The sequence below is a fragment of the Nesoenas mayeri genome (assembly GCF_963082525.1).
Source record: "Nesoenas mayeri genome assembly, chromosome: 14".
Lineage (NCBI taxonomy): Eukaryota > Metazoa > Chordata > Aves > Columbiformes > Columbidae > Nesoenas > Nesoenas mayeri.
In genome coordinates this window covers 11796412-11808071 of record NC_137556.1, presented here as the reverse complement: position 1 = coordinate 11808071, position 11660 = coordinate 11796412, and the positions used below count along the sequence as shown (strand labels likewise).

At 44.9% G+C, this 11660-nt stretch overlaps 1 protein-coding gene across 1 annotated transcript; it reads left to right on the top strand.

The window, feature by feature from the left end:
- Window positions 1-1910: 1910 nt before the first annotated feature.
- On the top strand, window positions 1911-3881 carry C1QTNF2 (C1q and TNF related 2; the record flags this gene model as incomplete). The annotated part of the gene is made up of 2 exons (XM_080353231.1): window positions 1911-2151; window positions 3268-3881. 2 exons carry the CDS (start codon window positions 1911-1913, stop codon window positions 3879-3881), a joined length of 855 nt encoding a protein of 284 aa, XP_080209357.1.
- Window positions 3882-11660: the final 7779 nt, after the last annotated feature.

The window sequence follows — 11660 nt, the reverse complement described above, 5'->3', positions numbered from 1 at the left end:
TTCTAAACCCTGGGGCACAGTGCACACTTCAGCACAACAGGCATCAGTCATGGCTAAAAAATCTCCAAAACCCTATTAACAAAGGCAGTAATTAAAATGTCATCAGAAAAGTAGGACCTCAGCTGAAACCATGCTGCCTCCAGCATCAGGTCTGCCGCCCATACTGTGGAGAGGAAAGATGCTGATCTGTTTCCAGTTTGCTTTTTGGAGCTCATCACACGTTCTACATGGAGGAGCAATTTTCCTTTTAAGGTGGAACAGCATGAGGTTTGTTTTCTTTCAAAGAGATTTCTTTAAGAGGTTATTTATAGATCCTCTTGTGAATGCAACTGTGCTCTGCTTCCCACACGCACTGCTGTGATGTGGGATGAAATGTTCTTGCGGAGCCGTTAATTAACACCGACTCAGGAGCTGCACCAAAGCACGGCTCCAGGTAGTCAAATATCCTCCCGTCTATCCAAGCACCAGTACTACTGACCTCCCAGTTTGTTTCCAGGTGATGCCCCACAAAGATACTTTTCTTTGCCACAGCTTATTAGTGTCACCCACCTCCAGACACCTCTCGCTTCTCTTCTACCCCATTTGAGGTGGTTACTTGGAAGCAGGGATGTGGCTTTGCTTGCGATCTCCCCATTCCACAAGCATTTATACATTTTGTTTCCCTTTCTATGAACTGAGAAGCCTTTCTTTAACTGTCCACATTAATACTCGTTGGTGATTTCTGTCCCACAAAACCATTAAACCCACACCTTTCACCAGCAGCAAATAAACTTCGGCATAAGAAAAGCAAAAGAGAGCTGAAGAACAAAATGGCTCAGCAGCCAAATCCAGCCCTGAGATCTGTTTTGCATTTCCCACTCCTCTGCATGTTCTTAATTATACATATCACAGAACTGGGGGGCTCCCACTCAGCATTAATATGTAGCATATTGCTCACTGGATTTGGAGCATGTAATATGCATTTCCAACCCCTTCAGGAGCCAATACCAGGATGAGAGCAGAAAGACCAACAAGAAAGCTATACAGTAATTTAAGCATCTTATTTCCAGTGCAGGAGTCAAACATAACACTATGGTGGAGGCTAAAGCCTCACAGTATTTGGCTTAATGCCACACAGGACCTTGCCTGACCACAAGGCCACTGAGAGATTAAAACGTCTGGGATATCCCAGCTCATCTTCTATTGCATCTGTGTTTAACTACAAATTTGCTTCAGCACCAAAGCTTGAAGAACTATATGAGAGGCAGTCGGCTTGCTTTTCAATCTTTGCTTATATTCTGTATTTCATTAGCAGGACTTTGGGATGTGGTAAGAAAGCCTGTGTAAAGGGATGATTCCTGTAAAATATTTAACCCTCCACTATCAGAGGCAGCTGTAATAAGGGAAAAGACTAAACTTCATAGGAGTCTTTTCTATTAGATAAGAGTGTGCACCTCTTAGCCCAGGGGTAGGAGTTATATCAGAGTGATACAAGGCTAATTCATTTTAAAAATCCTTTGGCTTTAGCTTGATCTCTCCTAATCAAAGAGCTACGAAGCAGCTGCTTTCTGCAGCCCTCTGCCATCACTACTTGTGTTTTACAGGAAAGGAGGCCTAGGGAACAAAGCAAAACAAGGGACGGCCACAGACACAGACTTGGATAAGAGCAAATTTGAAAAAATATTGCTCAGACCTAGAAAACTCCATAAGCCAAATTCTTGAATTCAGTCACACCAAAACAAACAGCTCCCCCACCCTGCCAAAACAAGCTCCATTGTTTCCCATTCCCATCTAAGTCTCTACAACACACTGTCCTGCTGGAGGGGACACCACTGTGCCCACACGTGCTGGTGCCCATACGTGCTGGTGCCCACACGTGCTGGTGCCCACACGTAACAGCCACGTCCTGTCTCCCTTTTCCAGGCTGCAGCATGATCTCCGCTGTCCTCCTCCTCTGGACTGTGCCCTGCGTGGCAAACCACATCCTGGGGGGCTTTGCCAAGGGGGTGCTGGAGGAAGGTCCCCAGCTGGCGTGCAGCCTGCCAGGACCCCCTGGGCCACCCGGCCCCCCCGGCGCACCCGGCGTGCCGGGGATGGTCGGCAGGATGGGCTTCCCAGGCAAAGATGGCAAGGATGGCGAGGACGGGGATAAAGGCGAGCACGGTGATGAAGGTAAGAGAAAAGCACTTCTTAACACAACAAGGGTAAAATGTAGAAGTAATAGTGCAACAGCCCAGTTAACAGCAATCCATCACCCCAAATCTGAGCTCCAGGACAATGTCTCATAGGAAACTCTTCTAGACTTCTCCTTCCAACAGCTCACACTTGTCAGCTCCTGCCAGGGGGGTTCAGACTCCCATGATTTGCTGATAGCAAATTTATCAGCATTTGCTGATAAATTAGACAACCACCCTTCTTTGGCTCCCAGGTGGGGCTCTCCTTTAGATCCAGCCTTACAGCTAGGAAGCATCAGAACCAGCTATGGTGAAAAAAAAGCTCTACAAACCTGTCCCATTCCTGAAAAACCCAAACATTTAAAGCTTGTTCTGGGAGTTTTATAAGTAATTACTCCTCTATCTCAAGTGAGCCAGATAATTGGACCGGCCTTTTGGTCTTTAAGAGGCACAGACTGTCCTGCTCCCCAGCCCATTGTTATCATGCCAACACCATGAATTGCAGAAAAACAAGAGGGACATGGAATTACTGCAACTCAATGCTTCTATGTTGGCAGAACTCTGGCTTCAGCCACTGATGCTGGTGTTACTGCCTTACCTTAAGCAATTGCTAGGAGTTTTGTAATTACTTTGCAAACTTAAAATTTCAACCTTTTCCAAAGACAGAAGCATTCCCACCCTGCCAACCCCATGGCAAAGTCTCCATCTTTTGTCTCACGCATCCACTTGAAGCAGTGCTGAGGTACAAGCAGCTTCCTCTCAAAATTCACATTTGCAAAGCTACTGATTCATGACAATGTCCTTTAATTCAAGCCTGGAGTGATCTGCCATTACCTCTTTGTCTAAGTTGGTTTAGAAGCAAGTTTCCACCCTTAGGACAAGGTTTGCTTCCCTTGTTAATTCTCCTACTCTCCAGTCCCATTGTTATCATGCCAACTACCCGCCTAACAAGGTTAGTAGTCCTGATGTCCAGCCACAGGTAGTATTTCATCAGGATTCTCACCAGCAAAGTTTTTCTCTTAAATGAAAATATACTGGTGCAACCATACAGCCCCATTCCACTTGCCATAGTATCTCTGCCACTGAAAAATTACAAGGTTTTTTTGTCTTCTAGGTCCACAAGGCAGAACAGGAAGCCCTGGCAAGCCAGGACCAAAGGGGAAAGCAGGAGCTATTGGCAAGGCAGGCCCACGAGGGCCCAAGGGTTTGAAGGGCAATCCTGGAAAAAATGGAGCACCAGGAAAGAAAGGGCCCAAAGGGAGCAGGGGTGAGACCGGGATGCCAGGACTCTGCACCTGTAATGCCAACAAAGCCAAATCTGCCTTCTCTGTGGCAGTCTCAAAGAGCTACCCAAGGGAAAGGCTGCCCATCAAATTTGACAGGATCCTGATGAACGAGGGAGGACATTACAATGCTTCCAGTGGGAAATTCATATGCAGCATCCCAGGCATTTACTACTTCACTTATGATATCACTTTGGCCAACAAACATTTGGCCATTGGCTTGGTCCACAACGGACAGTACCGGATCAAGACTTTTGATGCCAACACTGGGAACCATGACGTTGCCTCTGGATCAACCATCCTTTCTCTGAAGCAGGAGGACGAGGTATGGCTGCAGATCTTTTACTCAGAGCAAAATGGGCTCTTTTATGATCCCTACTGGACAGACAGCTTATTTACTGGCTTCCTGATATATCCTGATCAAGATTATCTCAATGAAATATAGGATGAGAAACTATCCTGGGAGGAAAAAAATTAGGAAATGCATAGGACCTCAGTCCAGCAAAGTGTAGCCTGTTCATGGACATGTGTGGGATTATCATACAATTCCACATTTTTGGCACTAACAGCCTGTATTGGCTATTTAGCTATTTACTTGATGTCATCAACTAGTCCACAGGGTACCAGGACCAGTAGGACTCACCTTTAAGCAGTCTCATGAATTTCTAAATCTTGAAGCCACCCATTATGTTTTCCATTATGATTTCAACACACCATGGATGTGTAACTCAAATACTGGTGCAGAATGCTTCGATTACTATAAAGCATGGAAACCAACAACCATTTCCTGAAAGCTGAGCTCAGAAGTGCCACTGATGCCAGAGACTGTATCACTGCACCTCCTCCCCCTACACCCTATAATAGTAATAATCCTTGTTAATACCGAGTTACACTTTAACAGCTACTTAAGAGTCAGGAAATTGTCAGCTAAAGATATAAAAGTAAGAGTAGCTCTCAGCCTCATCAAAGCAGGACTAATAAGCAAAGGCATCTGGTCTAAATAGGAAATGACACAGAAGAGAGATCTCATTTTTATGGTTAAAGGTAAGACTCCTTGTACAAACACAACCAGCTGCACTGATCACCACTGGCATTTCTCAGATTTCAGCCTCGATAAACCAGCAGTGGAATCCTGCATCTGTTTCCAGACAAGTGTTGGTAAGCTGTGACCAAAGCCTAAACTGGACTGTGCAAGCCGAACACCTGTGGGCCTCCAAGCCACAGTGGAGGATTAACCTTACAGATAAGACTTAACTGTCAAAGACAGCATGAGCCTGCACTCCAGAAACAGATTCTTTAATAACCCCCTTCCTTCACCCCTACCAGCTTTTGCTGGAAGGAGATATTTGTGGTGCTGCCGAGATCTTCATCAAGGGCTTAACACTACAGCTAGACCCTGTCTTATTTACTGCTACTTTGCTTTTTTGATGTGGTATGTCAAATATCACAGATGCTCCAAAATCAATGCTTTGGTTCTAAACTGTAAGGAACAACACTCAGAAGAGTCAAAAGCCAAACTTTTTCTAAGCTAAGCTTCGCCACTTTTTATCTTGTCTTTATCAGTTGATAGAGGGACATGGTCCACAATGGCTCGCTATTACCAGAGTTCTGTTACAGAGCTGCTCAGCCTGGCTGCCTTGCCCCACAGTGTCCAACGCTCCCATAACACAGCGCTCTCTATCTCAGTGGCCAGGTGAAAGGAGTCTCTTCCTTGCTATCAGATCATTTCCAGCCATATTTCTCATCTCCTTTATCACTGGGTGAAAACTCATGAACTTACAGCTCCTCTAATGTTTATATTTAGGTATTGAAGGGATATCCCATAAGAACAAAGATTGTTTTTTCAGTCTTCCAAGTAAAAAATATTTGCATGATTTTAATGAACTACAGTAATTGTGTTATATCTTACAAAAATATTTTAAAATACATTTTATAAAATTAAGAACAAAAGTACTGCTGGAATAGTCTTGGTATTTACAAAAGTGGTTTCCCAGAAAGAATTTCAAAGCTGTGTTGCAGATTCCACAGGCACTCTTTGGTTTAGCAATGGATTTTATAGAGGCTGGTGCAACAGGAGTAATTCCCCGCTCCCAGCCCAGCAAACTGGGAATGCATAGAGTTTTCTGCCCTCTGTGCAAGAAAACCCACAAGGTGGAAGAACAGGGTCTGTCCACTCCCTTGGAGCTGCTCCCCCAGATGGCAGGTGTCCTTCCCCTGACACCCATTACCTAGATAGTATATTTCTCTTTACAAAGCTCCCTCACTCAACTTTGATTAATCCAGTAGCTTTCGCAGCCCACTGCTGCCAAGAGAGACCTTGCTGTTCTCCTCCTTCGATTCAGTGCACTACCCACGCCCCAAAGTGGGTATTTTTGGGTGCGATTTTTGATTGTTTGGGGTTTATTTGTAGTTGAGTTACTTCTCCGCTGATTTTATGAGCTCAACCCACTTGGCACCAGGCAGGTAGCAGAGCTGGGAGGGGATGGGACAGCACCACAGGGAATAAGCCTGAGAGGAGGAGGGTGGAGGGGAAGCAGCAATGAGCAATTAGATCAGCTCTGCCACTCAGTCTTTGCTTGTTATCCCCAGAAAAGGCCCCAGCAGGGAGTGTTCCCTCCCAGTGTCAGCCCTCTCAGGGGGACACAGGCTGGTTTTCCCAGAGGAGAAGTAAGGGAAGTTATTAACTGTCTGGCAAAGCATCCTTTTTATTCTAGTGAAAAGGAAAACCTGCAAATGAGTCTTTTTAAGTCTGGAATATCAAAATGCAAACTACAAAGAGAACCAGTGGGCCCCACTGAGTGCTCAGTGCTTGCTTTCAGCTGGGGGCTCTGAGGTCCTTCCTGCAGGAGCAGCCCAGCACAGCCCTCTGCACAGCTCAGCCCCAGCCCTGGGCATTTGCTGCCATCAGGGACTCTGAGCAAGGGCGAACCCAAGCTACTAAAATATAGCAGGCAAGAGGGAGAGGAACAGTTTCTCCTGTTTGTTTAACCTCCCACTGGGCTGATGTCATTTAAAAATACCACGTATCTTTACTTCTGTGAAAGAGGGATGACAGTTTGAAGCGATACATGTGGGTTCCTCTTGCACAGTTTCCTCTGGAAAAGATTAATTTCGTCTTATGATGCCTTAAGAGCAACTCACATGCTGAACTAAATGTCTCCACTCAGCCCAACCCTGCCAGAGAATCATCTCAAGCAGCTGTGGGATCCTCTGCCCCTGCGTCTGCCAGGAGAGCAGGGAGGGAAGGGCAGCTGGCAGGAGACAAGTGGGGCTGGGTCACTCTGGGGCCAATCACTGAAATATAAAAGCAGGGGAAAACTCCACACAAAACTCAAAATAACTGGCTCAGACTTCAGAAAATTTTAAGAATAACCCATTCTGGCTTGTTCTTGCATCTTCAGGCTGCACTTTGGTTTGTGCTGCAGTTGTCCTCCAGCCAGTTATGCACTTAATTTTTAAACTGAGATTTATATAAAGTCTCTTTATTCCAGAAACACAAAGTTCCTGGAAAACCACCAAATAAAGAGGTGTGGTTTTCTCAGCCAAGCTGACTCAAGAGACCCCCGCTCCCACACTGGCTGCTCGCCCCAGCCCAGGCAGCTGCCTGCACCTCCAGCACAGTGGGAGAAGAGCTGGGAATGGTGGTGGCTGGGTGGGCACATGGGCAGATGCCACCACGAAGGAAGGAGGAACGTCCTGGCTGAACAGGTTGCCATCCACATCTGCCACCCTCACACAAGACCTGTTATGCCACAGCATCCTCCTTCACCACAAGCATCAGTGCTGCCCTTTGCATCACATTTTGGCACAAGCGAGTCCCTCCAGCACATCCAGAGTGCCTGGGCAGGGAGGTGCAGAAAGGCAGGAGCACCTACCTGCTCTCTGTCCCATGTCCATCCCAAATGCCACACAGCAGTGCACTTCCCGCCCAGGCAAAGCTGTCATCTCACACAGTGTGAGCTCTCTGCACAAATATGAGTAGAGCAGGAAGCACTTGGCGTCGGATAAGCCCGAGTCCCAGGACAACTCCTTCTGTTTGGTGCAGGTTCTCAGTCCCTAACTCAGCCCCCCCAAGCTCTTTCCCCCACTTCAGAACTGGTCTATGCCAAAGGACCTCGAGATTTATTTTTATAATGTCTTTTTAAAACAATACATTTCAATCTTAACAATGAAAAGATAAATTAAACATTTTAAAAAAAATTAATTGTGGAAATTTAACATTAACTGTGGACTGACTGTACACCAACCATATCGCAGCTGGAAATGAAGGGAAGGCACCAGAGCAATGTGCCACCTGACCTGTGCAGCCCTGGCCATGTGCCCAGTGCAGGGTGCTGCTGAGCTCAGCACTCACCCAAGCAGATTGATGCCCTCAAGTCCTGATGACATCTTACTTCTAGGGGACTAAGGAGGATCCAGGTGCATTTATCAGTCACCCTCATTTGCCCTGCATTCCAGGTGAGCCTACCCACAGTTACACAAGTTAATACTTGACAGCACCCCAATCCTCAAGCCCATGACCCACAGGTCCCCATGCCCCACTCCCGCATGGCTGTGACCCCTATAACGGCCCTGGCATCACTCCCTGCAATTTTCAGCGACAGCGTGCAGCAGAGGCCGTGCCCTCGGGCACCTGACAGGCAGGTCAAGAAGTGAGAGAGCTCTACAAGGAAGGGTATGTTCACAGAGTTTCTCATTTCCACATAAACCACTGGCTGAGATGGAGAGCAAGGACACGAGTGCTCAGACCAGGAAGAAGAGGATGGTGTGCTTGAAGGGGAAATTGGGGGAGGCTGGCTTGTGCCCCAAGGCAAAGCACAAGCATCCCAAATCAAGCCGCTCAGCACCAGCAGAAAAGTAGGAACTGCAACTATTTAAAAGCTTTTGAATAAAATGAGCTCTCCAAGATACTCAGAAGTACAGCAGTATTTTCCTTAATTCCTAGAGTACTAGCTGTAATATTGTTGTTTCCTTGCACTATCACAGACTTCGTCTAGCATAGATACACACCCAAGAGCAGCTCACTGGGGTTAAAAAGCCCTTCATACTAGCCAGGCTTAATAATTACAGCTCCTGAGGACAGTCCTAATCAGGTAACGCTACCTAAAAACCAAAAATTCATAGCTTGCTTCTACCAACAGCAGGGGAAAGCAGGTTGCAGGTCCCCAAGCCCATGAACCCCACATGGCAAGAGGCAGCCCTGCTCTCCTCCTGCCCATTCTGGGAGCACAGAGCTCCTGTGCCTCTGATCAGCTTCTTAATGGCTTTGCGTTAAACCTGACCCAGCTAAATCAGCCAAGCGAGCACACAGCTCCACATACCCTCAGGACCCTATCCTGGGTATTTGTCAGCTGGATCAAGCCCTCACTACCTAATCCCCTAGTACTGGCTCTTGGTGGGAACAGGACAAACCAGATTTGGGCACAACTCCACAGATCACATCATTGCAGTTCAGCATCACCAAAGGAAGAGGCCCTACTTATCTCTTCTTGTCCAGGGCTGTACCTTCTTGCTGCTTGCTTTCTTTATGATGGCTTCACATGTTTCTGTGAACTAATATCACTCTCTAAAATTGAAGAAAACTAACCCAGTAGAAAAAAATAGGTTCAGTAAGGCAAATCAGATAACAAAAAAAAAAACCACAAGGACTGACAGAGGAACCACACAAGCAAGACATTAGAAAGTATGGCTTAACCTAGAGAACCAGAGCCAACCAAACCCACCCCTCATCAGCAGAAAACTATTACACTGCATAAAGGCACTCAAATTGGCTTAAATTAGTGCTCGGCTGTTGCTGAGCCAATCCAGTTTTGGGATGCTGGTGAAATAGGAGGCACCTGGGTAGTAACAAGCTGGGCTGTTCACTTGGGGAAGGAGGATTCCTGGGGGTCCTGTGTGGGTATGAGGCTGTCCCTGTTTGCATGGTCTCCTTGCTGGGCATTAGGGAAACTTCTCTCCATCTCTAGTAGCAGATGAGCTAGAGGGGTGAACAAGCGGCTTCTCAATGTCCCACTGACCCACACAGCCTTCCTGGCAGGAACAAAGGTGTGAGCAGATGTTGGTGCTGCCTGTGTTATACCTCAGTCTTGGTTAAAAAGCCCACTTTCTCCACCAAGGCTCAACTCATCTCCTCACTCAGGTGGGCACAGTCTCTCTCTGCACTTGGTGCTGTCTCCAGCCCTGTGTTCCTGCTGTGCTGCCTCCCCAGCTGAGCTGGGCTCTGCTGAGCCCTTCCTGGCAGGTAAGAGATGGGTGGCCTCAGCCACTTCTTGGTCACTTTGGAGTTCATGTCCTCAGTTATTTTCAGGTAACTTTGTCACCTAAAAGTGATTTTATTGTCCTGGCACTCAGAATGGTAGCACTAATGGTAAAGACGTTAACTTAGTTAAACTGATTTTTAGGGGGAAGATACCTCAATGTTAACAGTATTATTGGCTTCCAAACTCAGCTTGTATCAGTGAAGTTTTACTGACTGCACTTGTGCTTTACCCAGCCATGACTTACTAATGATGAAAGAGTAACATAAAACTTCTCAAAGTTAATATAAACTCTGTGCAAACCTACTTTAGGAATTTCCGTGGGATTTTACTTTTATCTCAGTCTGTTTTTTAAAACACTTGAAAACAAATCAACACAGTTCTGTAGTTGCTAAAGCCTATATTCTAACTCAGACTTTTTCCATTATATCTGCAGTTGATTTTGACTATCAATGAGTTAATGGCAATGTCTGTGTGTTGTTCATTTGACTATCAGACAGAACAGAACTGGATTCCTTGTTTTACATACAAGACCTTGCTGGCGCTCCCTCCTTTGAAATAAAGCAATTCCAAGGTTCAAGGCTGTGTTTGAGCTCTTAGCAGGTCCAGAATTACTGCTCTCTCTGATTTGTTAATGTGAATATTTTATTATATCAAAGGCACTGCTAACAGCCGTGCTACAGAAAGAACCTTACTCATTATTTGTTGCCATTTGAACACCAATGCAGATACTGGAAGAGAGTTTTGATACATTATACTTAATTTATTTTCAAATTGAACAAGTGAAACACATGGACCATATTCTGGAAAAATAAAATATTTTGGCTGCAAAATTAAAACATTATATGGAACAGTTTTCTATTTTATATGGCATCTCAAGAATTTTTTAAATAATTTAGATTTTAAAAATACAAGAGTTTTAAATCAATAGATGCTACAGAATTGAGTTCCTGAAAATCCACACTATATTTATATTATTGAAACTTTATTTCAAATAACTGATCCTCTTTCTTTCAACTAATACTTCTGGTTTGGTTTACACTTTAAAAAATGAGAATTATGTTCACATATTACATGTATATACAAACTGTTACAGAAAATTAGTATATTATTTTATGAACCACGAACAGACTACTTCCAAATAAATGCTCCAGCTGTTATTCGACAAAATAGTTAATCGCATACTCAGTTTTAAGCGGACAAGATAGCTTTTTCTTTGCCTTAACTTAAGGCACCCACGTACGCACTTTGTTTAGGGGATACCGGGACGCACTTAAAAGAAAAGAGAGGAACATTATTTCTGATGGACACTTGGTGGCAGCTTTTATCTGTAGGCTTAATAGCCCACTTCACTGCCTCTTTTACAGCAGGGGACAAGCCAGCAAACAGACTATAAACAGCTGGGCTATGTCTTCCCCAGAAGATTTGGTCAACAACTTTCTTTCATCACAAAAATATTTTCCCAGGAACATTAAAATCAATGCAAATATTTATTTTGACAGAAGCAGGCAGATTTTTATTTTTCCTTTAGGAAACTAACTGAGGAACAACTGTTTTGTGAGGTTCTTTTGCAAATTTGAGTGCAGAATGATTGGCAATTTTAAAAATTTTTTTCTTTAAACCTCACCCAGCTCTGAAAATGACATTTAGATATTCAAGTGGAAAAGCCATTGCTAGGCCTGGTAAACTTTCTTATGGAAATTCTTCATCCTTATTGAATCAACAGTGAGATCTAAGTATAAAACATGTTGTACTGTGATTGTTTGCCTGTCTGTGGTTTTTGGGGGGTCCTGGAATTGTTGGAGTGCTAAGAAAGACTTGGTGAAAGATTACAGTTCAGTTTACTGAAATATCCACTGGATTATAAACATGGCCTGGGAATAAAACTGTATGGTGTCTGATGGTTTCTTGGGCTGTTTGGGTATAAACCTTGGTGAGGGTGAAAGTGAGGTGGGGGTCCCTGGGCT